The 22,626-nt window shown below is 43.6% G+C and overlaps 1 protein-coding gene and 1 long non-coding RNA gene across 4 annotated transcripts in view; one reads left to right on the top strand and one right to left on the bottom strand.

The window, feature by feature from the left end:
- The window catches only part of Frmd4b (FERM domain containing 4B), a 310,928-nt gene that overhangs the window by 150,295 nt on the left and 138,007 nt on the right, over positions 1–22,626 (top strand). Inside the window, exon 1 of one of the 3 annotated variants that reach the window (XM_020171322.2) lies at positions 14,278–14,503. The exons of the other annotated variants lie outside the window; for them this stretch is intronic. Within the exon in view, the coding sequence (XP_020026911.2) occupies positions 14,480–14,503 (24 nt within the window). The 5' untranslated portion in view covers positions 14,278–14,479. Of the gene's footprint in view, positions 1–14,277; positions 14,504–22,626 lie in introns of those variants that run through there. 3 annotated transcript variants of the gene reach the window in all.
- LOC141411527 (uncharacterized) lies at positions 535–12,051 on the bottom strand. Its single transcript, XR_012436347.1, has 3 exons — positions 11,682–12,051; positions 2,683–2,848; positions 535–1,236 (listed from the first exon to the last, which is right to left on the bottom strand). It is a non-coding gene; the product is annotated as an uncharacterized lncRNA (long non-coding RNA).

Raw genomic sequence — 22,626 nt, 5'->3', positions numbered from 1 at the left:
GCCTCTGTTACCAGCACCCCCTCTCTGGGCTCCTTCCAACCCCAGCCAACACACTCAACTCTGGCTTCAACTCCCAGCGCTGTCCCACTCTGTTCTCCAGTTACACGACCTCCTCACTGTCCCCCAAACCTTCCCAGCCAAGTCAAGTCCAATTTTTGCCCTTTGCCCTTGGAGTGTCCTCTGCCTGGAGCCTCCATCACCCAGAAGTACATGAGGCGGTCGCTGCCTTCCTTCCTGCAGGTGTCACCTAACCAGAGAGGAGACTCATGACCATTCTCTTAGTCTGCTGTAATTTTCTCTGTAGCCCTACCACCTGCTGACTTTATGAATATATTTGAATATATTTATTGATATGCTTATTTGTACCTCCCAGGCCACAGTGTCAGTGGGGGGGAGGGGGGAGGGCAGAGACTGCTGTGGTGTCCTCAGAATCTGACTCAATGCCTGCAACATACTGTGAGCTCAGAGGTAATTGTGGCCTCCATGGACAAATGAGTCTGCTTGCCTTGCACTGTAAGATGTGCTCTAGTCAGTCTAGGGTGGGTGGCATGGGAGGGCCAAGAGCAGTTAGGAGGTCATTTCTGATGACCAGGTGAGAGACACCAGGACTGGAAGTGGACAGTGACACCCCAGGGTACAGGAGGACACTGAGTATGTGCAGGAGGAAGAAGTGACATTAGTGGGACTCTGTTCCAAGGAAACACTTGGATTCTGAAACATGTTGGAAACTGTATCACACAGGAAGAAGGTCATGCATACTGAAATACATTTCAATATGTGTTGATTCTTTTCCATTATTGAAAATAGCCCCACGCCCACGCAAGGTGCTGGAGTGGAGAGTACCTTGGCTTAGCTTCTCCAATGATGGCTTCATGGAGGAAGCACCATGTTAGGTAGCAGTCCGGCCCCCATGGGGGACCTCACCCAGGACCCCAACTTTTGCATACACCCAACTGCAAGAACCCACCCACCCTGCTGGCCCAGGGCAGGGCACTTGGCGGGTTCTGCAGCTCTTGTGAGCTCTGAATGTCAAGTGATTGCTATTTCCTGCCCCGGTCCTGTGGTTAGGCTCAGAAGGTGCATTGTGTTTCCTGACCAGTGCTGACAGACATTGAAGACCTTCACTTTCATTTCTTGGCATTTTCTGGGCACTTGGTGGACGTCTCAAGTCTTTCATTCCCATCCTCTAATGTTCAAGAGTAGAAGGAAGGAGTCTTTATTTGATTTGCTTACATTCTTAGGAGAGAAAAAAAACAGAAACAAAAACAGAACTTCTTCTACTGGTGTTTATTAGTGTTTAATTGAAAGCTTGCTTTACACAACCCTTGGCTCACCCAAGCCTTTTAAAATTCTGCAAGCACACACGATATAAGGAGAGTCTGACCCTTGACATTACTGTGTTTAATTACCAGCCTCAAATAATGACAGATGCATACTCTCTAGAACAAAACATACTAGGTGTTTCCCAAATATTTTCTCAAGAGAAAATACATTTACTTTTGATAAATAAGCTATCACAAATTTTAACTTGCATTAAAGAATTTGCTTAGGACATAAAGAACTAACTGCCAAGGCTAGTGGAGTGGCTCAAGTGGTAAAGTGCCTGCCCAGCAACTGTGAGGCCCTGAGTTCAAACCCCAGTATTCACTGTTAGCTCGTACTTGCATACACAAGACACTTTCTTCCCGAAGATTTTATCTATTAAACTTTCTAGGTATTGATGCCAGATCTAGTTCCAGTTGAGCTCATAGGATTTTGCTGGGAAATTCTCTTTCTGGAAATGAATTTTTTAGTTACTGTGTTTTTCCTTTAATAAACTTCAGAAGCTAATTCCATTTTTAAAGGGGTTTTTTTGAGAGGTAAGTGCTAGAGTCTGAAGAAAGGTCTTCATTCATTTCCCACTTGCATCACTTCATTTTTTCCAAGCTCATACACACTATTAGGTCACAAGAAAAGCAAAAGTTTGCCACACCTTGATCTGTATAAAGTGTTTTAAGTAAATCATGCTTAGTTGTAGTTTGTCTTCCCTTTTTCTGTTCTCCTGGAATCGTGTGTGTGTGTTTTCTATCTAAATAGGCCAGGTTTAAATGTATAAATGTGTATGTAACATGCATATAGATGAAATGTGTATCAATATACGTGTATGTATGTACATATATAATTGTGTATCTGAGTTTTTCTAGAAGGGAAAACCATGAGCCAAATAAACTTTTTGCTTTCTTCCCCCCTCCTTAGTGGTACATGCCTGTAATCCCACCTACCAGAAAGTTATGGAGACCCCCCCTTTCAAAACACAAGCCAGGTGTGGTTACATACACACCTGTAATCCCAGCTGCTTGGGAGGTGAGGCTGGAGGATGACAGTCCCAAGGTCAGCCCAGGCAAAAGCCCAAGACCCTATGTGAGAAACAAACTAAAGCAAAAAGGGACTGGTGGTGTAGCTCAAGTGGTGCATGCCTAGCAAGCTGAAGCTCTGAGTTAACCACCCCTCAAAAAGTCATTTCTAGGTTTACCATATATGACTTTGAAATAGTTTACCAATAATAGGAGGTATATTCTTTAGAGACTTGCTATCCGTTTTGATAAAGTTCAGCAAAGAACTTCGCCTATTTCCATTTAACCAATGGAAAAGAGAATAGAAAACCAATGAAAACAGAAAAGCAGAGAAATGGCAGGTGCTCACCTTCTGCAGTCCTCGACCTGGTCGGCCCACTGATCTTTGAACTCAGATCCCAGGGGACTGAGTGGAGAATAGAAGCCCAAGAGCCAGTCACTCAAATGTGGTGATACCCATTCTCCTTTAGCAGACCCCGTCCAAGGGCAAGGTCACCAGCCACGGCTGCAGGGACCTGCGGGGAGAAAGCCAGAGGAAGCAGCCCAGGACACTGCACGGTGGCTGTCCTCAGCCACGGCAGCTTCGTTCATCATTCAGACAGCAAACGGCACCTGTCTGTTTCAACGCACCTTGTCATGAGGTAAACAGCCGTTCTGCTTCCTTTAAGTAATTTGCACAGCCTGTGGAGCTCAGGATACTGAAGTCAGACCATGTGGATTCCAGCCCCAAGACTCATCCCTCACTGACTGTGTGACACAGTGTGTGGCCCAGCTGCTTTGAACCTCAGTTTCCTCTTCTGCCAAGTAGCAGCATATTATTGCAAAATACTATTGTCTGGCCGGGCGTGGTGACATATGACTGTAATCCCTGCACTCAGGAGGTTGAGACAGGAGATCAAGCCAGCCTGGGCTACAGAGTGCAATCCTTACTGGGGGTGTAGCTCAGTGGTAGTGCGCTTACTTACAACGCACAGACCCTGGGTTCTGTCCCCAGTGCATATATATATAGATAGATAGATAGATAGATATAGATATATATCATATACCTGATAACCTTATATATCAGGTTAGAGACTTCTTAGAGAAATGCCTAGAACATGACAAGAGCTCAATAAGTTACAGTTTAAGAGAAAGGTACTAGCTACTAAAATAGGCATGAAAAAAATGGAAAAGCATTCTAGAAGTGTGATTTTCTCTTCTCTCATGTAGATGAAGTTACCTAAAATAGGAATGAAAGGAGCTGGCACTGGTGGCTCATGCCTATAATCCTAGCTAGCCAGGAGGCAGAGCTCAAGAGGATCATGGTTCAAAGCCAGCCCAGGCAAATAGTTCATGAGACCCTATCTCGAAAAACCCTTCACAAAAATAGGGCTGGTGGAGTGGCTCAAGGCGAAGGCCCTGAGTTCAAACCTAAGTACTGCAAAAAAATAAACAATGAGAGGAGTTTTTTTCCTTCATTTTTATTAGGATATAGTCATTGTACAGGGGGGTTCATTGTGACAATTCCAAATAGGATCACATTGTGCATTGGTTAGATCACCCCCACCATCTCCCCCCCTCCGTCCCCTCCCCACCCCACTTAAAGCAATTGCAATAGTTTCATTCTCCTAGTTCACATATGTTCAGAGAAGAGGTATTTTGAAGCAGAAAATAATTACATCACAGCTGCTCTGGTGCATTCTTCCAATGGCAAGTGAGTGTCTCTTGGACCAGGCACCACTCAGGAAGGGTTCTCATCCTGTCCTTACTTGAAATGTCGAGTGGTGATGATGAGTGACAGGCCAGTTAAGTCATGGCCCCCATGTCCCATGGAATTCTATGCAATCATCAGGAAGAATGAAGTAGAGCTTTATATAGTCCTGGCCTAGAAAATTGTCCGTGATATGTTTTTGAGTGAAAACACAAAGTACCCAGCAATATATTGGCTGTGTGTGGGGGCAGGGGATACATATATGTGCGTGCATGGTTATGTACATAGCTATAAATAAATGCAAGAACTGTGTGTGTCCACGTAGATGAGTGCATGGGGTAAGAAATACATGCACCAAATAAATAATTGTTAATGCCTGGGACGTATAAGTGGATGGGGGAGAGATTTTTACTTTTACTTTCATAATTGCTCGTGTAAAATTTTATATCAAGAGTATCTGTAATTTTTGTAATCTTGTAAAACTTTCTGTTCAAAACACTTGAGGCAGACTCTTGTGGAGACTGTTTCTGGAATGCAGTAGCCTCAGTTCACCTTGCACCTTGGACACCTCCAAGTGTTTGCCGAGTGTTTCCACTTATTAATACTCTTTACTTAGGGGTGCTGTGACTGCTTCTGGACAAAAGGTAATGTTTGGGTGCCTTTGAGCTCCATAGTTTTGGTTTTGTTTGGTTTTGTTTTTGAAACAGGGTCCCAGATAGCCTTAAACTCATAATCCTCCTTCCAAAGACTCTTGAGTGCTGGGATTACAGGTGTGCACCACCACACCTGGCTTTGAAAATCATAGTTGTTTATTATTAAAGAAACAGATATCCATAAATTTATTTGTAATAGACAGGCATGACCAAAAGAGTAAAAGTTCTTTCATGGCTGTTAACAGGGGTCTCCGTTCACCAGATATTTTCTAAACGTGTGGTGACCACATACATTATTATAATACGGGTCTTTACAGAGTTGAGCTCTGTACTTATTAGTTAATGTACTTACTACTTACCACATCTTATACACCGACTTCTCTCATTATTTTTCGTAACCTTATATGCTCAATGGTATGAATACACCATAGTTAACTTTGTCAGTCCCCTTTCAATGGATACTTAAGCTGTTTCAAATTTTTATCAAGACAGTGCTGTTTAATAACCATCCTTATGCATAAACCATTTGTGGGAGAATTTCTGTATGATAAATGCCTTAAATGGATATTGCTGGAATTTGGAAGATTTTTGGCTTTCCAGAAAGTTTGTACTAATTTATACTGAGCCAGCATCCTTCTTTTTTATACTCTCACCAGCAACTTTTGATTCATACCTGCCTACTAGCCAGACGGTGTCTTTCAGATCTGTTTTCATTTTACTTCACTTGTGGGTATTGTACAATTTCCATGACTTTCCTAAGGTCCGTGATGCTTGCAACCCTGGAACTGCTCTTGCCTGACAGCATCCGGGGAAGCAGGCTCTGTATTTCATCATGGTGGGCACTGGCTTGTGTGCCTTTTCAGAGGCAGCCTGGAGAACGAGTTTCAGTCTCTTTTACAATGTTTGTCATGCCCAGGTGATACGGACTTCCTTGCACAGCTAACACGGGCTGGTGTGAGGCGCTGGTCCACACCCAACTGTCGGGGTGATGCGTAGCTTTTCTGTCCTGCAGTAAAATCTGACTCTTTCCAGTGAGTTTAGAATAGTGGTCCTTCCTCTTTGCTGTGGGCTCCGTGCCAGTCTCCCCAGTTACTATTCAGTGGATTTCAGCAGTTGTGTTGTATCCTTTCCACCAATGCACTAAACCTCAGTCAGGTACACTGGAAAGGCATCACCCAGGCCTTTATTTATTTGCTTCTTCAAGCAAGGGAGCAGCCTCAGGGCAAGAAAACACACACCTTGGACTTTCTCTTTTTCTTCCTAATGCCTGAGGCCTTTGAGCTTATTTGGCTTCAAATTCACAATTATTAGCTTAAATATGATTCAGCCAGAGCTGAATTGTTCCGATGAGATTTCCTAGCCACCAAGACCATGGCACCATCATTTGTCTGGTTTGGGGAGGCAGCAGGACTGATCACTTGATGGGGGGGTGGACGGTGACTGAAGCTGCTGGGCTCCTCTTGCCATCGTCATGGCATAGCCAGGGTCCTGTGGGGAGGACGACTGGCCGCACATTTGTTTGCCTGTAGACTTTCATCAGGGCCAGACTACTTCAAGTCACCTGGAATTGTAGCAGAAAGTCCCCCAGAGAGGGGTTTGTCCTGGTTCCTTGCCCAGCTCTAGCTGTCAGTATCCTGTTAGTACCTGGCCTTTCTTCTAGGGTTGTCCACCATGCAAATGGTGGAAAGGCAGGTGTCAGTGAGCTGCCACCCCAGCTGCCAGGGGGCCACTCGCCCTCTATCTGTCCCTCTTTCAGCCTGGCCTGCCTCAGGTTTGCGCGCTCCTGACCCTGAGCCCGAGCTAGAAGGGGGGATGTCTGCAGTCAGTCAGCAAGGCAGCTGCTGAGGAGGGCGGGATGGGACAGTGTGTGGCCTGGTGTTGGTTGTGTCTGCTCCCTGGACACTTCTCTCATTTCCTGTTCATTTTCCTGCTGCTTCCAGAAGCCATTTTTTCCTTTGTCCACCCCCAGTTGCCTGTTTGGTTCAGAGAGCAGAAGCACCTCTCAGGTTATTTGGAGAAATCCTGGTTGGTCTCTAAGCCAGGGCTTCTCAACTGCTCCCCACCCTCCATGTCTTTGAAAACACAGAAAATGATTGCTCTTGGATAGGACCGGGGCAAATGGACAAGGTTGTTCACTGCTGGAGCTGAGCTGTCTTCAGGGCTCAAAGAACCAATAGCTCAGGTCACCTACATCCCACTGTATCCACTCAGTGGTTGTAAAGCTATGACTGAAGCCAGTTGTGATGACCTTATTCCTCTGCCAATTATGGATTTAGGGGAAACATATGGCCCACTGTAGCCAATAGGGGCAGTTCAAAAAAGACCTAGTAAAACAAAGGGTTCTTTTATTAGAGTGGAGATGTGTTGCCTGGAAAAGTGGCAACCACATTGTGACCATGAGAGAACATTAGCTTGAAGAAAACATGTTGAATAGAAAAAGAGAAGAAGCCAGGCACTTAGAGGCTCACACCTGTAATCCTACTTAGGAGGCTGAGATCAGGAGGATTGTGATTTGAGGCCAACCCAGGAAAATAGTTCAAGAGACCTCATCTCCAAAATAACCAGATCATCACAATGGACTGAAGAGGTGGCTCAAGTAGTAGAGCACCTGCTTTGCAAGTGCGAGTTCAAACCCCAGTCTCACCAAAACAAAAATGAACTCAGGAACCAGCTTGAAAAGGCTCCGACCAGCCAAGATGGAACTATTTGGACATAACAAAGACAATAACATTAATTAATTGAAACTCGTAAAATATATTAGGAATGCACATTAAAAAAAACTTTGGCCACCATTGAATTTAACAACTCACGCCAGGTGTGGTGGTACACACCTGTAATCCCAGCACTCAGAAGGCTAAGACAGGAGGATCATGTATTCTAAGCTAGCCTGAGCTACACAGCAAGACCCTGTCTCCAAAAAAAAAAAAAAAAAGCCAACTCATTATTTTGAGAACTATTAAATATAGGTAAAGAATCCAGCAACTTCTCTGCCTTTCCTGAATGGATTGTACCACTGGATGATCACCTGGAGGTGAGGGGAGCTTTCCCAGGAGGGAATATTCTAGCTGACAAGGGGTGGTAGGATAGAAGGTCAGCACAAGGTCAACCTTGATTGTGTAGGTGATGTCATCACAGACAGAAACATCCTCCTGATGAAGGACACGGGTTACAGGTGGTACCTACGAAATGGTCTCCCCAGAACAGATCTACCCAGGCCTCCGGGGACTGTAGTGGACAGAAGAACATGGGAATGATACCAGAAAATGCACTCAGCAAAACCCACAGGGTAGCTGGTAGGAGAATTTACAGGGTAGACAACCTGATCTCTGCCACAAATAAATTGCAATGAGAGAGGAGAGTGAGAGAGAGAGAGGGAGAGAGGAAGAGACAGCGCGGGGCGGGGATCTATAGATTAGCAAAAACTGAAACAGATATGCACCAATTTCAAAACGTGGGCCATTTTGGATCTTAGTTCCACCAAATTTGAAAAAAAGTGGCTGGGTGTGGTGGTACATTTCTGTAATCCCAGCTAATCAGGAGGCAGAGACAAGAGGATCACAAGTTCAAGGCCAGCCTGGGCTAATAGCAAGACCCTGTCTCAAAAATACATACATACATACATACATTACTTAAACAATTGAAAGTCTGAGCTTTAGCTATCTGAAGCTACAAAGAAACTTTGTTTTTTTTCTTTTAGGGATTGGGGTTATGTTTTTTAAGAGTCCTTATCTTTTATATTATTTATTTGTTTATTTTTGTTGTACTGGGGGTGCATGTGACATTTACAAAAGTTCTTACAATGTAGCATAGTTGAATTCACCCCCTCCATCATTTTCCTTTATCCCCCTCTTCCCCTGTTCCTGAAATAGTTTCAGCAGGTCTCATTTTTCCATTTTCATGCATGAGTACATAATATTCCCACCATATTCGCCCTCCTACACCCTTTCCTTGTGTCTGGTCTTTTATATTGAAACATTTACAAATCGACTTACTCAAAGTCTTGGGTTTGCTTCAAAACAGCACATGTAGGAGGACGGAAAGTGGGTTGAACTACAGAAGAAACCAGATTGGCGTGCAAAGGTGACTGTTGAAATGGGTGGATATGTAGGTTTCCTACACCGGTCTGTCACTTTTTGTGTGCTTGAAACTTCCCATCATAAAAAGTTTTGTTTTGTTTTTAAAGGGATGTAAAGGGAAAGAGAAAGGGAGAAACAGAACAAAATGAAAAGCCAGGTTCTGCAGAAAGACAGGAAGGAAATCTGACAGAGTGCCCGAGTGTTAACCCCTGGATGCATTTTACATTGTCCCCAACACCAAATGCAAAGACCCTGCCTAAGGACATGGTGGGCTCTGGATTCAAATCCTATTCTTTTACCCTAAATGGGAGGATTTGGGGTTCAGTGTTCTCGGAGCCTCAGTGTCTCATCTGTAAAATGGCCTTCAAAAGTGAACTTCAGAGTCTTTTTTTTTTGTCCAAACACAGGAAAGAGATTAGATTGTACAAAGTTTCTGTCCACCACCCAAGAAGCTGAGGATGGTAAAACCAATCAAAAGTTAGGGCCTCATCCTTGAAACTGACAGAAAGGCCTCTCCCCCAGGGGACGTCTCACCTCTGTTTTTCCATTTGTGGTTAAGAAAGCGAGCGAATCCACCCTGCCCAAGAAACTTCCTTCTTTTTCTGCCTGGAGGGAGCATGAGTAACGGACTTTTCCATGGGGCTGTTTTTCCTGGACACAGTGTCCCCTCCAACTGCTGAAGCAGCCATCGCCAGGAGACCTTAAGTCAACTTGGAGAGCTCCTTATCGGTCAGCCCATTTCTAGTAAGTTCTGAATTAATTTTCTGCATCTGGTGATTTTTTTTCCTTTTTAAACAGAACTTCTATTCATCCAAATAGTAGTGAGGAGCTTTCCAGTGGGTACCCTGAATGAGGCAAAAATGGCCCTGAGCTCAGCCCCCCGCTGTCCATGTAGATTTTGCTCAAAAAGATGTCAGCCCAGCATCTCACCCACACACTTGGGCCCTTTGCTTTGCAGGTTAACCCTCATCTGAAATTATCTCTAGTGTCACTTCATTTTTTATTTCTTGCCCTCCTCTGGATCTCTCTCCTGCTCATCACTGGGTCCCCACCAACAAGCACAACACCAAGGAAGTCCAGATGCATGATTTACAGAGCCCAACACAAAATGAAAGCATGGGGCTCCTTGCTCAAAAAGGTGAAGAAGTGGAATAAGAGATCAGAGAATTTAGCCAGGTATGAAGCCTTTCCGAGCCTGGGATCACACACCATCGTGATGGTGCAGCTGACAGTGAGGTGTCAGATGAAGTGATGTCTGCTCTCCTTGAGGGATGCCAGGTCCAGGCTGTAAATCGGTTGTGAGTTGGAACACAAGCTCTACACCTTTGACTTCCCAGAGGGGTCTCTAAGTGTATTTGGAACTCGCAGAATATTCAGACTGAACCAAAGTCGTTCAACTTACAGAAGGATGAGGAGGTGTGAAGGAATTATGCCATTCTTCAGTGCAAAGCTCCCTGAATTTAGGTGAAGATAAGTCAGTCTTATACTCTCCCCTCTTAGTTGCAGAGAAATGATTTGGTGCTAAGTTGAGCCATTGATTTTGGAAAACCACAATGCATTACCCCAGGTTGGGGTTTTTTATGGTGTGTCCTGCATTTGTTCGGCAGGTGAAGTGTCCTAAGATGAAAGTGATAGCTTGTGATAAACACGAAGCTTGTCGTAATGGCTTCTCCGACTCTGTGCCGTTGTAAAGTGGGACCACGCAGTCACATATTTCCCCTAAATTGGTATGCATATTTCTCTTATCTCCCTTCCAGGGGCAATGGAAGCCCCCAGAAAGTCACCAGTACCCTTGGCTAAGCTGGGTGATCACCCACTGTCACAGTGTGAATTTTAGAGTCAGTGTCATATGTGCTCATCTTTCAGGTGGACCTATTCCAGGAGGTCATTTCCTTTTCAGGGAGACTGTGATGGTTTAAATGTTTATGCCTGAGAACTTATGTGTTGGAAACATTCTCCAGTTATGTTAATAAAATGCTATTTACATATGATATGTAAATTATTACATGTTCATGGTATTTGGATGAGGCAATTAGGATTAAATCAGGTCATGAGTGTAGCACTCCCATGATGGCATTGGTGGCTTTCTAAAAAGAAGAAGAGAGACCCAGGTTGGCGTATTTGCTCTGTCTGACATGTGACGTGCTCTGTTGTGTTATGGGGCAGCAAGGAGACCCTCACAACATGTCCATGCCATTCTCTTGGACTTCCCAATCTCCAGAATCATAAGATAAATAAACCTCTATTCTTTATAAATTACCCCATCTCAGGTATTTTGTCATAGCAACAGAAAATGGACTAAGACAGATTTCTTTAAGCATGACTCCTGAAGTCCATACTCCTGGATTCCAGGTTAAGCTCTTCCCTGGGTCTGATGCTTGTCAGGGGCTGTTTGGGAGAGTAGTGGGTTCAAGATGGATAGAGTGGGCTTTGCTGCTGTTCCTGTTCTGGCCTTTGAATCCCAGTATCTAGAACCACTCCCTAGGGAATTCACTGGTCTCAGCACTCCTGCCGGACACCCTAGTATTACAGGAATGATCCTTTCCCCAGGATTGTATCCCTGGCCCCTGGGCCTCCCCCTCTTCACACCTAAAGCCTCACCAAGCTCCCTGCTCCTGTGTTTTAAGCACCCGAAGTCTTGAACCATGCGGTCAGCTGGCTGAGGATGGCTGATTACAACTGTACTTTCTAACAGATTAGAAAGGATCTCTTCATTTGGAAGGAAGGAAGGAGGGAGGGAGGGAAGGAAGGAGAGACAGAGGGAGGGAGGAGGAAAGAAGGAAGGAAGGAAGAAAGAAGAAAAGAAAGAAGAAAGGAAGAAAGGAAGAAAAAGTCAGTCAGAACTAGTTTAAGCAGAACTGGAAATTACAGACTTAACAGAAAAGCTCAGGGACCAGCTTTGGGTTTGGTGACAGCCTGTAATTCTTACCATGTCACTGGAGGCTTTCTGTCTCCAACCCTTCCTGCTAGCCCAGACTCCATCCAGCAGCTTTGTCTCAGAACAAACAAAAACAAAGATACTTCTTTCCTGATCCCGATGGCTGGGGGAGGGGTAGAGTATGTTCATTGGTCAATCTTGAATCACGTGCTCATACCCATGCTAAGTGGACATGGAGTCAGTCCTGCCGTAATCATTTGGATGGTGTCCACCTAGAAAAGCAGAGGTCTGTGATTAGGAAAAGATGAAGCAGACCCTAGACAGACAAACACCAAAACACCGACTCAGACCAGTCTCCTGGTCTTAATCTTCCTGTGACTCTCACCCCTGTGTATTTCTGCAGCCAGTGCTTGCCCTTGCCCTCCACCTAATTTGATCTGTCAGTCATGTCCTGTCCTCTCGCTTTAACTCTACCTAGTCTGGCCTATCCTATTGTCCTCATTTTGAAATTAGTTATTAAGACTCTCCAACACTAAAAAAAACTTTTCATTATAGAATAAAAATGTCCCACTCTTTCTCTCAGGAAACTGTCCAACCAAGTAAGAAAAGTTACCATGTACTGAGTTTTTTCTGCTGTATAAACATAGATAGAAAGTTCTCCCAAAAAGAAAGTAATTCCTCATTTTCCCAAGAAGATTCAAAACAAATATTTTGGGTCAAGCTGAGTACTATTTATTTATTTATTTTTTTAACGGTACTGGGCTTGCGCTAGGGGCCTTCACTTTGAGCCACTGCACCATCCCTATTTTTTGGGAAGGGTTTTTCAAGATAGGGTCTCGTGGAACTATTTGCCTGGGCTGCCTTTGAACCACAATCTTCTGATTTCTGCCTCCTGAGTAGCTGAGATTACAGGCATGAGCCACCGGTGCCTGGCTTCACAATTTTTTAAGTACAAATGAAATAACAGAGTACCTCTGATATACTAAGAAAAAGCAGATGAAATATTAGTCTAATACTTAATATTTAAGATCATTCGTTTTATAATTAATAATCTGAGAGCTATTTACTGCACCCTCTCTCTTTTTTGGTGGCATTGGGGTTTGAACTCAGGACCTCACACTTGCTGGGCAGACACTGTCACCACTTAAACCACTCCATCAGCAACTGCCGTCCCCTTTTTTGTGAGTGCATCAGGCTGGAATGGAACCCGGGGCCCTGTGCATACCGGGCTGGGCTGTACCTCTGAGCAACATCCATGCCCTCTTCTCTTTGAGGTAATTGCATTCCACCGTTTCCCAGGCATCGTGTGTTAGCACTGAAACAGAAGAGGCTTTTGCATCACTGGTGAAGCTCTCAAACACAGCATCTTCCCTTCTGCCTATGTTGCTGACCCACACACTGTTTGAACGTCCACATATGCTGCTTTACTGAGACTATATTACATGGCATTGTGTACTTCCCCCCATCCTGTGAGTATATGTGCGTGCTCTCCCCCACACAGCCCTCCACTGTGTGGCCTGCAGAGGGGCTGCAGAGCTGTGTTTATTCTAACATCCAGCCACTTGGTTGTGAGGACACGTGCATCACGTAATTGCGAAGTATGGATTAAATTCCTTGACACCTTTTGTACTGATTTCATCACATACCTCTATCTGCAAACTTGACGTTGACTGTGTCTTCCCCAAACAGTATGTCGTGGTTTAGTATAACTAAAGTCTTTGAAAGGACTTGAAGATAAAGTCACTCCTCATTTCTGAGGGATAAATTTGGGGAGAAGGAAGAAGGCACCTCACTCTATAATATTTAGACACTTGATACTTTCATGCTAGCAAATGGTTTGTGTTTGCATTCATTATCTCCTTTAATTCCTCCCATACCCTTCATGAGATAGGGATTTTTATCTCCATTTTACATAGGAGGCAACAAATTCTAGAAAAATCAAGTTTCTTTCCCAAGGACATACAGCTAAAATATACCGGCTTCTTCTTACTCTAAGACTCATGCTTTTACCCATGACACCTTCTTGCACAAAATTCCAGGAGGTTCTTTTTATCAGAACCATGATACCATGTCACAAACTTGCTCTTAACCATTCTTATAAAAACAAAAACCAAGTGAATTCAGTGTCTTTTTCTTTCTGCTTTACCTTAGAAGTATAACATGCTTGATTATTTCCTATCCATTGAGTAATTCCAATAATGAATGACTTTGTGAAATGCAAATGATGAAATAAATCCTTTCCAAGTTCACAGCCATCCTGCTGAGATGTCTTTTTTGTGGCTGGCATCTCCAACAACGATTGGTATTACTAAGGTTGCCCTATGGAATTCTGAGTTTAATTCTGAGTGAGAAAAGCTGTTGACATGAAATGTCTATGAGGAGCAAAGTTAACTTAAATATTGTTTTTATTTCCACGCATTAAATTCCCAGCCTCGTGCAGAATATGCACAGAACGAACAGCCAAAAATGAAGTTTGAAGTAGTACACAGCATATCCCATCTCTGAATAATTACTCAGTTATTCCAGCTTTATCAATGAAGTAGAGAAAACAGTAAACATTTTATCATGTGTTTTAAATGTGCAATGAAGAGAGACTTTGGGTGGCCGAAAGAAAAGGCAGGCATTTTTTAGTTGCTTTTCTTCCCCCGTTGGTCCCCTGACTCATGTTGAAAGGCTTTTGTTTCTAATCAAAGCAACAAACAGTAAGGTCATTTCCTTGAGATTCTATGGCAGCGGAAGGCGTCCGGGGGTTTTTAGGTCCCTACTTCCACCAGCTTGGAGCTAGAGAACACACGCACACCGCCTGCCTTTCCATGTGTCCTCCTGCACATTCTTTCCAGTCCCTTTAAATGAGCCGCGATCATGGTGTGGAGGTAAGAATAATTTCTCTGTCACCATCTTCCTACTATAGATGGTGTTGGGGAGCTTCTGGAACTTTCACCAGCATTTCTTACCAAAATCTTGGGCAGATTTTAAAATTCTACACTAAATGAAGTTTAGTATTATGGATTTCATTTAGGACTAAACGAAGGTTAATATTTCAGAAACCAACGTTTAAGAGAGGAAATTATTGTCACTTTTCAAAGAATTATTCTTTCTAAAACTGAGTTGGATAAGCTCCAGATAGATACCAAAGTGCAGATGGTTCTTAACGCTCATCTTCTGGAAGGTTTTCCTGTTATTGTTTTAAATGCTACCTTTGCTCTTTAAAGAGGTCTTTAAAAGGCTAGTTTGTTGATTTACTTTAGAACTTTGGTAACCTCACCATCCTCCCCCCACCTTTTTTCTATTCTTTCTTTATTCTTAATTGGTTTTTAATTTTAAAACTCCTTTACCAATGTGGAAAGGACAGCGAGCAGCAAAAAAAGAAAAATGCTGTTAGATTTTATTTGTTAATCATCTAATCAGCAAGATGGGGGGAGGAGGCGCCTTCATTTTTGTGGCTGCTTGGCAGCAAAGATGCTGGTGTTCTAGAACTCATTAGTGGCCCCTCTGAAAGGACCCTTTGATGTGTGCCCATTTTGTCTTGAGAAAGCAGAGAGATAACATTCTGTCTTCCAGTCTGGTGAAGGTTCTGTGTAATCAGAATTCAGTAGCTCAAGGTAGAGACTTAGGAAATGCCATTTTTGGGGATAGCTACCAATTAATTAATAAAACTTTTATGATTTGTCAGAGGAAGTCCTACATCCTTATTAAAGGGAAGCTTTTTGTTCTTTCCTCCCTTGTAATGTGGTTATGGTAAACTCGTTAAGTTCAGCGCCATGTATTCATTTTTCTTTGCTGATAGGTAGAGGTTGGGGATGAGGGAGGGGAGGGATCTACATACACTGCAGAAAGCAAAGGAAATTATCTCATGCAGTGGACTGCAGAACTCTTGGGGATAGAAGGAAGCCTGTGGAGGAAGTAGGTAGGATTGGGTAGAGAAAAGAAATGTCAAGAAAATAAATATGTCACAATGGAAACTGAGAAAGGACCCAGTGCTATAATACAGCACAAAACATGGCCTTAGAAATGAGTCACTTGTTTCTAAATCTGTCCTGCTAAAGGTATGTCAGGTCTGGAGGCTGGAAAGGAATAGAATCTTTTCCACAATGCAGTCCTCTCACTGGATTCTCAAGAGTGTCATTATTGTCACCCAGGGATTTAGGAACAATCCAGACCACAGAACCTCCTTAGATTAGAAGTAAGACCATCTTGGTATGCAGCTCTTTTGGGGCTCAGAAACTACAGCTCTTGTAGAAGGTCTAAGATACTCTCAGACATGGCAGTTTCCACCCCAGCTCATGCCGAGTGTCCCAACACTCAGTTTACCTGGTCCTCCAACTGCAGTATGGGGGAATGTGTTACTGCTGGTGTGGAGGACCTGCATTCAGGTTCTGTGTCTCTCTGGGGGATGGAATGTTCAGTAAGTAACTGCTGGGAGTAGGGTGAGGTACACAAAGACCATTGGTGGAATAGAATTGTTAAATGTATCTATACCGTGGCGCATATACGCTTGTAAGTCACTTTATCCAGTCTTAGCATTCTTTTCAAGGGGATTACAATCCAGAGAAGAGGAAGAATTTTCCTAAGGCTTTGTATCCCATTAGGGGCAGAGCACAGCCTAGAGTCCAGGTCTCCTGAGACTCAGTGGTGTGCACCATCCATACTTAGCTATTTCTAGGCCAGCCATTCATTCTCCCTAACTTTCACCATGTCTGAATGTCATACAGCAAGAGTGTCTTCTTATAGGGGCATCATCTCAGAAGACAAATGTAGGAACTATGTTCTGAATGCTTCCCTTAACCATTGCATACAAATGCTAGCAGAAAGCAGTGGACAGGCACACAAAAGACCCCAAGAATAAAAGCTCCCTGCCCCCGCCACCCCCATCCTAGTCATGAGTTGTGCTAAGACACTTTCTCTTTGCCTTGAGTTTGTCGTGGGAACCTGGAAATGTTATTGCGCTATCAACAGAGGCCTGCCTCAGGATCATAATTCAAGTATGAGGCTTTTATTTGTCCCTGAGATAGTGTTCTGTGAAGCTTGCTTAGTGCTGGAAAACTGCAAGATTATTTAAGTGAACTAGTTCTCTGAACTGGAAAAGTAAAGCTGAGTTATAGATAAAGTATACATTAATGTATGATGATATAATCCTGGCACAGTTAGGCAAACAGTTTCTCAGTCCAATAACAGCAGTATAAGAACAGGAGGGAACTAGACAGATTTCCCTGTTAATTTCAGATGTCTTTATTTTGCCTTTAAAGGAAGACCATGTAGATGGGGCTGCAAAAGTCTGTCCACTTCTGTTCTCCAGCATTCATGTTCTCTTTTGACTATCTTTTCTTCTTTGCTTGTGTGTTAAAACGAGTAAGTCAGCAAAGTCTATACTTGTTCTGTCAAGACTGTGTTTTTTTAAGTATCCTTTCTATTGGAATGAGTTTGAGTGAGTTCTCCAAACTACAATGGTTTGAGTGAGTTCTCCAAACTACAATGGTTTGAGTGAGTTCTCCAAAAGCTCATTTGTGGGTGTTTCTTTCCTTTTTCAGTTACCCAGTCTCAGGGTGTGCTGTTACAGCAACAGAAACACACTAAAACTAATGTTTTCCAATGGTGAGTGGGAGCAGTCCAGAAGCTGGCCTTCCATCGTGGAGATGTTTGTCCTACAGAACAGTGAGGCATAGCTGAGAAGCACAGCTGACAAGAGAGAGAGAGAGAGAACTGAATTGTGGGTGTAGCTCACACCCAGGCTGTGTGGCCTTGGGGAGCTTATTTTTCCTATCCAGGCTCAGAATCCTTGTTGACAAGTAAGAGGTTAGACAAATGCCGGGGCTCCTTTTCAGTGTAAAGTGCTTTCTCTAACTCTCCCCTTGCTACCATGATAAATTATAACTACATCTGTCTCTCTGTTTTCTTCCATCTCTCTCCCTCCCTTTTCCCCTTCTCACCTTTCTTTCTTCCTTTCCGCAGATTTTTGTTTTCACCTAGAAAAGAAATTAGGACATGGATTATCATGACTCAGATGCCTGAGGTTTAATGACAGAGCAGTATGTGGCAGGAACAAAGTCAGTCAGGCAACATTGGGAATGGAGAAACTGCTGTGACTGCTCACTGGAACCACCATGCTCTCTAGAAAGCAATCAGCATCTGTGGGTGGTGGATATAACTCCCCTACTGAAATTAGACACTGTTCCTTAGATTCCAAATACTTTACAAGTCAGCATAGGGCAGGTATGGTGGCACGTGCTGATAGCCCCAGCTACTTGGGAGGCTGAGGTAGGAAAATCACTTGAGCCCAGAAGTCCAGAGCCTGTCTGAGCAACATAGCAAGACTGTCTCCCCCCACAAAAAAGTACCCACAAAATGGGATGTTCTGCACCAGCAGAGTGTCAGGCTTGGGCTCACAAAGGTGGATGCAATGCAGAAAGAGGCTACCACTCAGTGGGCACAAATGGCCACCCTCCAGCTGTTTTCTGCAGCTCTTACAAGTTTTTCTTAGTGCATTTGTCACTTTGCTCTTGGGAAGGATAAAAGCTGCTGCCATGACATAGGTGTGTGTAGTAGAGTTTAATTAATACAAATATTTTGCGGTCAAAGGATTAAGCTGACTTTTGCAATAACCCACTATATTTGAGTTGGAAGAGTTAAATCTATCTAGGTAAAAATCAAATAACGTCCACTCAGACAAAGAGTGACACTGATGCATTCAGGAGTCTGCTGGCAATGGTTTTTATTGTGATGGGCCCTCTCCACAGGAAACAGAGAGAGAGGAAGTGCTGAGAGCGTGGTGTTAGCAACGCCTTTGTGTGTAAATCCTGCTTTGCAACTTTATTGAGAGAACCCTGTAAGCTTCTGATGGGAGTAATTAAAAGCTCCTTGTGAATGTTGTTGAGCGGGGGAGAGCTACCATCTGGCGCTAAAGATGTACCTCATCAACGGCAGTTAATATCATTTAATAATAAGACTATACATCTACGCCAAATAGAGCAAGTAAGGACAACGGTGTCATGAAAATATTCAGATACCACAGAAGATCAAGGATATGATAAGTGGGTAGTTGTTTTTGAGACATGTAATGTTCATGGTAACATAAATAAGAGCCAGCAATTCCTTTGGATTACAGGTAGATGTCCCTGCTGTGGCATCAACGGGACATCCACCAGCCCTCTGCTGTTGGGACACAAGACCACTTGACCTTGCTGACATTTGTCTGGATTCACTGAGCAGAAGTTCACAATAGGTGATGGTAGTTTGTCCTTTGCAGACTTCCGTCCTGGCTTGAGGTCAGGTATTCATGTCTTAAGGACCTGTTACTCAGCCATTTTAAGGACATGAACCTAATACAGATTTAATGAAAGTCAGAGAAAGTCTTCGTGGAAAGACGCTCACGAACACATTTTGCTTATTCTTGAGGGAGAAAGGGGTGTTGCAAACTCTTCTGACCTCATTAATCGATCTTTGAGAGGTCCCAGCCTAACAACTATCGTTTTGAGTAAACTGTGAATGTCTTCCAGAGAAGCTACTTGACTTCTGTGTGTGTGCAGCCTGTCTCAGTGCTTTTGTGCTGCTACAACACCACACCTGAAACTGGGTAATTTATAAAGAACAGGAGTCATTTCTTACAATCCTGGAGCTGGGAGGTTCAAGATCAGGGTGCTGGTGTTTGATCTGGTGAGGACCTTCTCACATGCCAGAAGGCAGGAGGGCATCCATGAAGGAGGGGCCAGACCTCGTGGTCTAGTCACCTCTTCAAGGCCCTGCCTCTTACTTCTACCACATTGGCAACACCTGGATATTGGGGGGACACATTCAAACCATAGCAGTACCCCCAGAAATGGTTTCTTAATTTTTTTTCTGGAGTGCTAGTACCTACCCCTATTTGACTGTGCTAGAAGTGTGTTCTCCAGGCATTGAACTGGGCTCTGTAGAAGTTTAGAATCTCAGAGCAAGCCCTGCCACCTCCTTTCCAGAATCTCAGGCCATGCACTTCCTTCTGTAGCTATTTTTACTGCTCCTCTGGGATTTGGAATCATTCCTTTAGCAACAACCAGGAACAGAGGAGGTGGCAAGTGCCCTCTGGGTACTTGGCCTTGTGTTGAGTTGAGAGTAATGTCACTCTAGTGGGACCTGAAAGTAATTGCTCTGTTCACCATTACAGCAGCCATCTGCTTTAGGGGATTTGTCTACAAATCTGCAGAGATCTCCAGGTAAACATTTGCATTTGTATTTGAGTTGGAATAAGAGGTTGCTAACTACACATCTGTAAGTGTCCCCTTCAAGGTGTAAGCACCATTTTTGTTTGTTTAATTTGCTTTTTTGGAGTACTGGGGATTGAACCCAGGGCCTCAAGCTTGCTAGGCAGGCTCTCTACCACTTGAACCATACCTTTATCTGGTTTTGGGTTTTGTTTTTGAAATAGAGTCTTCCTAACTTTGCCGCAGCTGGCTAAAACTCTCCATTCTCCTGCTTCTACCTCCCAAGTAGCTGAGGTTATAGGAGTGTGAGACCATGCCCAGCTAAGTATTCCTCCTTTATATACAAGTCCTAAAGTCTAACTTGCTACTTCTCTTGCTTTCTATTGCTCTTTTTTCCTTCTTTTTAAATTACTTGCTGGGCACGGTAAGTGACGCCTATAGTCCTAGCTACTTGGGAGGCTGAGATTGGAAGGATTGAGGTTGAAGGCTGGTCTGGGCAAATAGTTTGAGAGACCCCCCCCATCTCCAAAATAACCAGAGCAAAATGAACTGGAGATGTGGCTCAAGCAGTAGAGCACCTGCTTTGCAAGTGCAAAAACCTAAGTTCAAACCTCAGACCAACAAGAAAAAAAAATTACTCATCAACTTCATGATACTTTTAAATATTTTGTATGATATAAGAATACTGCGTTTCTTTCTCGATTTTTATAAAATTGATAGGCAACTGCATTTCACAGATGTTTACTGAGTAGCCTGTTTTGCAAACTGCATGCTACAATATGGGGGTACAGTGGTTAAGAAGACTGATCTAGTCCTTGGAAGCAGAATTAAAGTACATTGTTATTTTATTGCAGTTGAGAAGTGTTGCAAAAGAGACAGCTGAAAGAACAAATAATACTCTTAATGGGAGTTATGGAGCCCAAATCTTTGTGTATCAGCTCACTTAAACTTTCTAGCATGACCTGGTCTTATTTCTATCAAGCAGATCAGGAAAATCAGAAACAAAGAGATGAGGTCACTTGCCCATAGTGGTGATACTAACTGAACATCTAAGCCAGGGTTTGAACCTGGGTGGTCAGACACCAGTCATTACCCATAAGCAGTCTGCAATGGCACCTATGAGAAAATGACTTTTAACCTATGTGTTCAAGGGTAAATTGGTTAAGCCGGGCGCCTTCCCAGCCTTCATGCCTTGCAGTAGGAAGGAGATGGGACAGAGAGAAACCAGAGGAAGACGATTGTGGCCAGAGCCCAAGAGAATAAGTACAAGACGAGGGGGAAGTCAGGACCCAGCGATCCAGTACTTGGTAGGCCATGTCGGAAAAGGTGGGAGCTGTTTTCTGATAAAATGAGGTCAGCTTTGAAGCTAATGATGCCTTTGTCAAGAAGACCCTCTCAGGGACTCATATGTCTATGATAGGAAGACATTGAGTGGTGTTCTCCTGGGCTGGCTGGATTATTTCAGATCGATTTACTCTTGTGTTTGCAGAGAGCAGGGGACTGAGGATGTTTTACCTGTTAACATCTTCCTGTCCCATAGATGTCTCCTCTCCCAAGCCAAAGTGTTCCCTTTTTTGGAAGCCTGCAGAACAGTATTTCTGGTAGCTACCTGTCCTGTGGTAAATTGAGTCATCAGTGATCATAATGGCTAGTACTGAGTGCCAGGCACTGTTGCTGGATGCTACCCACATTCTGCCACGGCAGCCTCAGCTCCAGGAACAGATACCGTCATTATTCATGTGTATCAGATAAAGAAACAGATTGAAATGGATTAAGTGATTTGCCTAAGGCCCCACCTGCTCATGTCAGAGCCAGGTCTGATATGCAGGTGTGCCTGAGCCAAGGTCCCTGCTCACTCCATGCCATGGGGCCTCCCTGTACAGGACTCTTCTCAGCTTACAGACATAATGTCTCCCAATTAATGATGAACTGACTCTAAAACTTGAATTTTGCATTACATCTCATTTTCCAGGTTCTATTTTCTTGGCTAATACTTAAATCTCTCAGGGGGAAAAAAAAAAGAAGAAGAAAATGAAAGGACACTGAGTAGAACACAAGGACCTTCACCCTGACCTAAAGCCGCTTAGTAAGCATGTTACAGATTGTCCAACCCACCCACAGAATTGGTCACTTTGACACAACTAGAACTAAACAGAAAGTAAGGGACATGTATTTAGCTACAACTCCAAAGGGAGTTTGGAAGAGAAAATGAAGGGCCAAAACAGACTAGTGTTTGTATTTACTGGGTACTTAATTCTGATATGCAAGTGGATATTAATCACAAACTAAGTTCCATATATGCACTCACTTTCTTAGTTCTCACAGCAACCTGATGAAGTTGTATATATATGTATGTATACAAATGTACATATGTGTGTGTATATATATATATTTACACTTGAAGCCATTTGTTCATTGAAACAACTTTATTAAGATACAATTCGCAGATCTTAAGATTCACCCAGTCAGAGTGTACAATCTGATAGCATTTAGCACATTCACACATTTTTATCAGCATTTTTTGGATGAGGACCAGTGCAAAACCTCCCAGGTTATTTCTTTTTCTTCCTTCTCTGCCACACCCCCTCCAGTCTCATCTCACAGTAACCTGTCATCCTTTGCTAATGTCCCCCTTGCCTCTGAGCCCCCACTGGTCTTGCCCCACTCTCCTTACATGGCCCCAGTGCCATGAATGCCCAGCCCAGTGGTTTCAGATTCTAGCACACATTAGAGTGACCTGGAAGGCTTGAGAAGACACACATTCCAGGGTGTCACTTTGAGCTTCTCAAAAGCTACATTGATGATGATGCTGGCAGTCCAGG

This window comes from Castor canadensis, chromosome 10, assembly GCF_047511655.1.
Source record: "Castor canadensis chromosome 10, mCasCan1.hap1v2, whole genome shotgun sequence".
Classification (NCBI taxonomy): Eukaryota; Metazoa; Chordata; class Mammalia; order Rodentia; family Castoridae; genus Castor; species Castor canadensis.
Note: the sequence above shows the minus strand (reverse complement) of the source record. Positions and strands in the feature narration are given on the sequence as shown.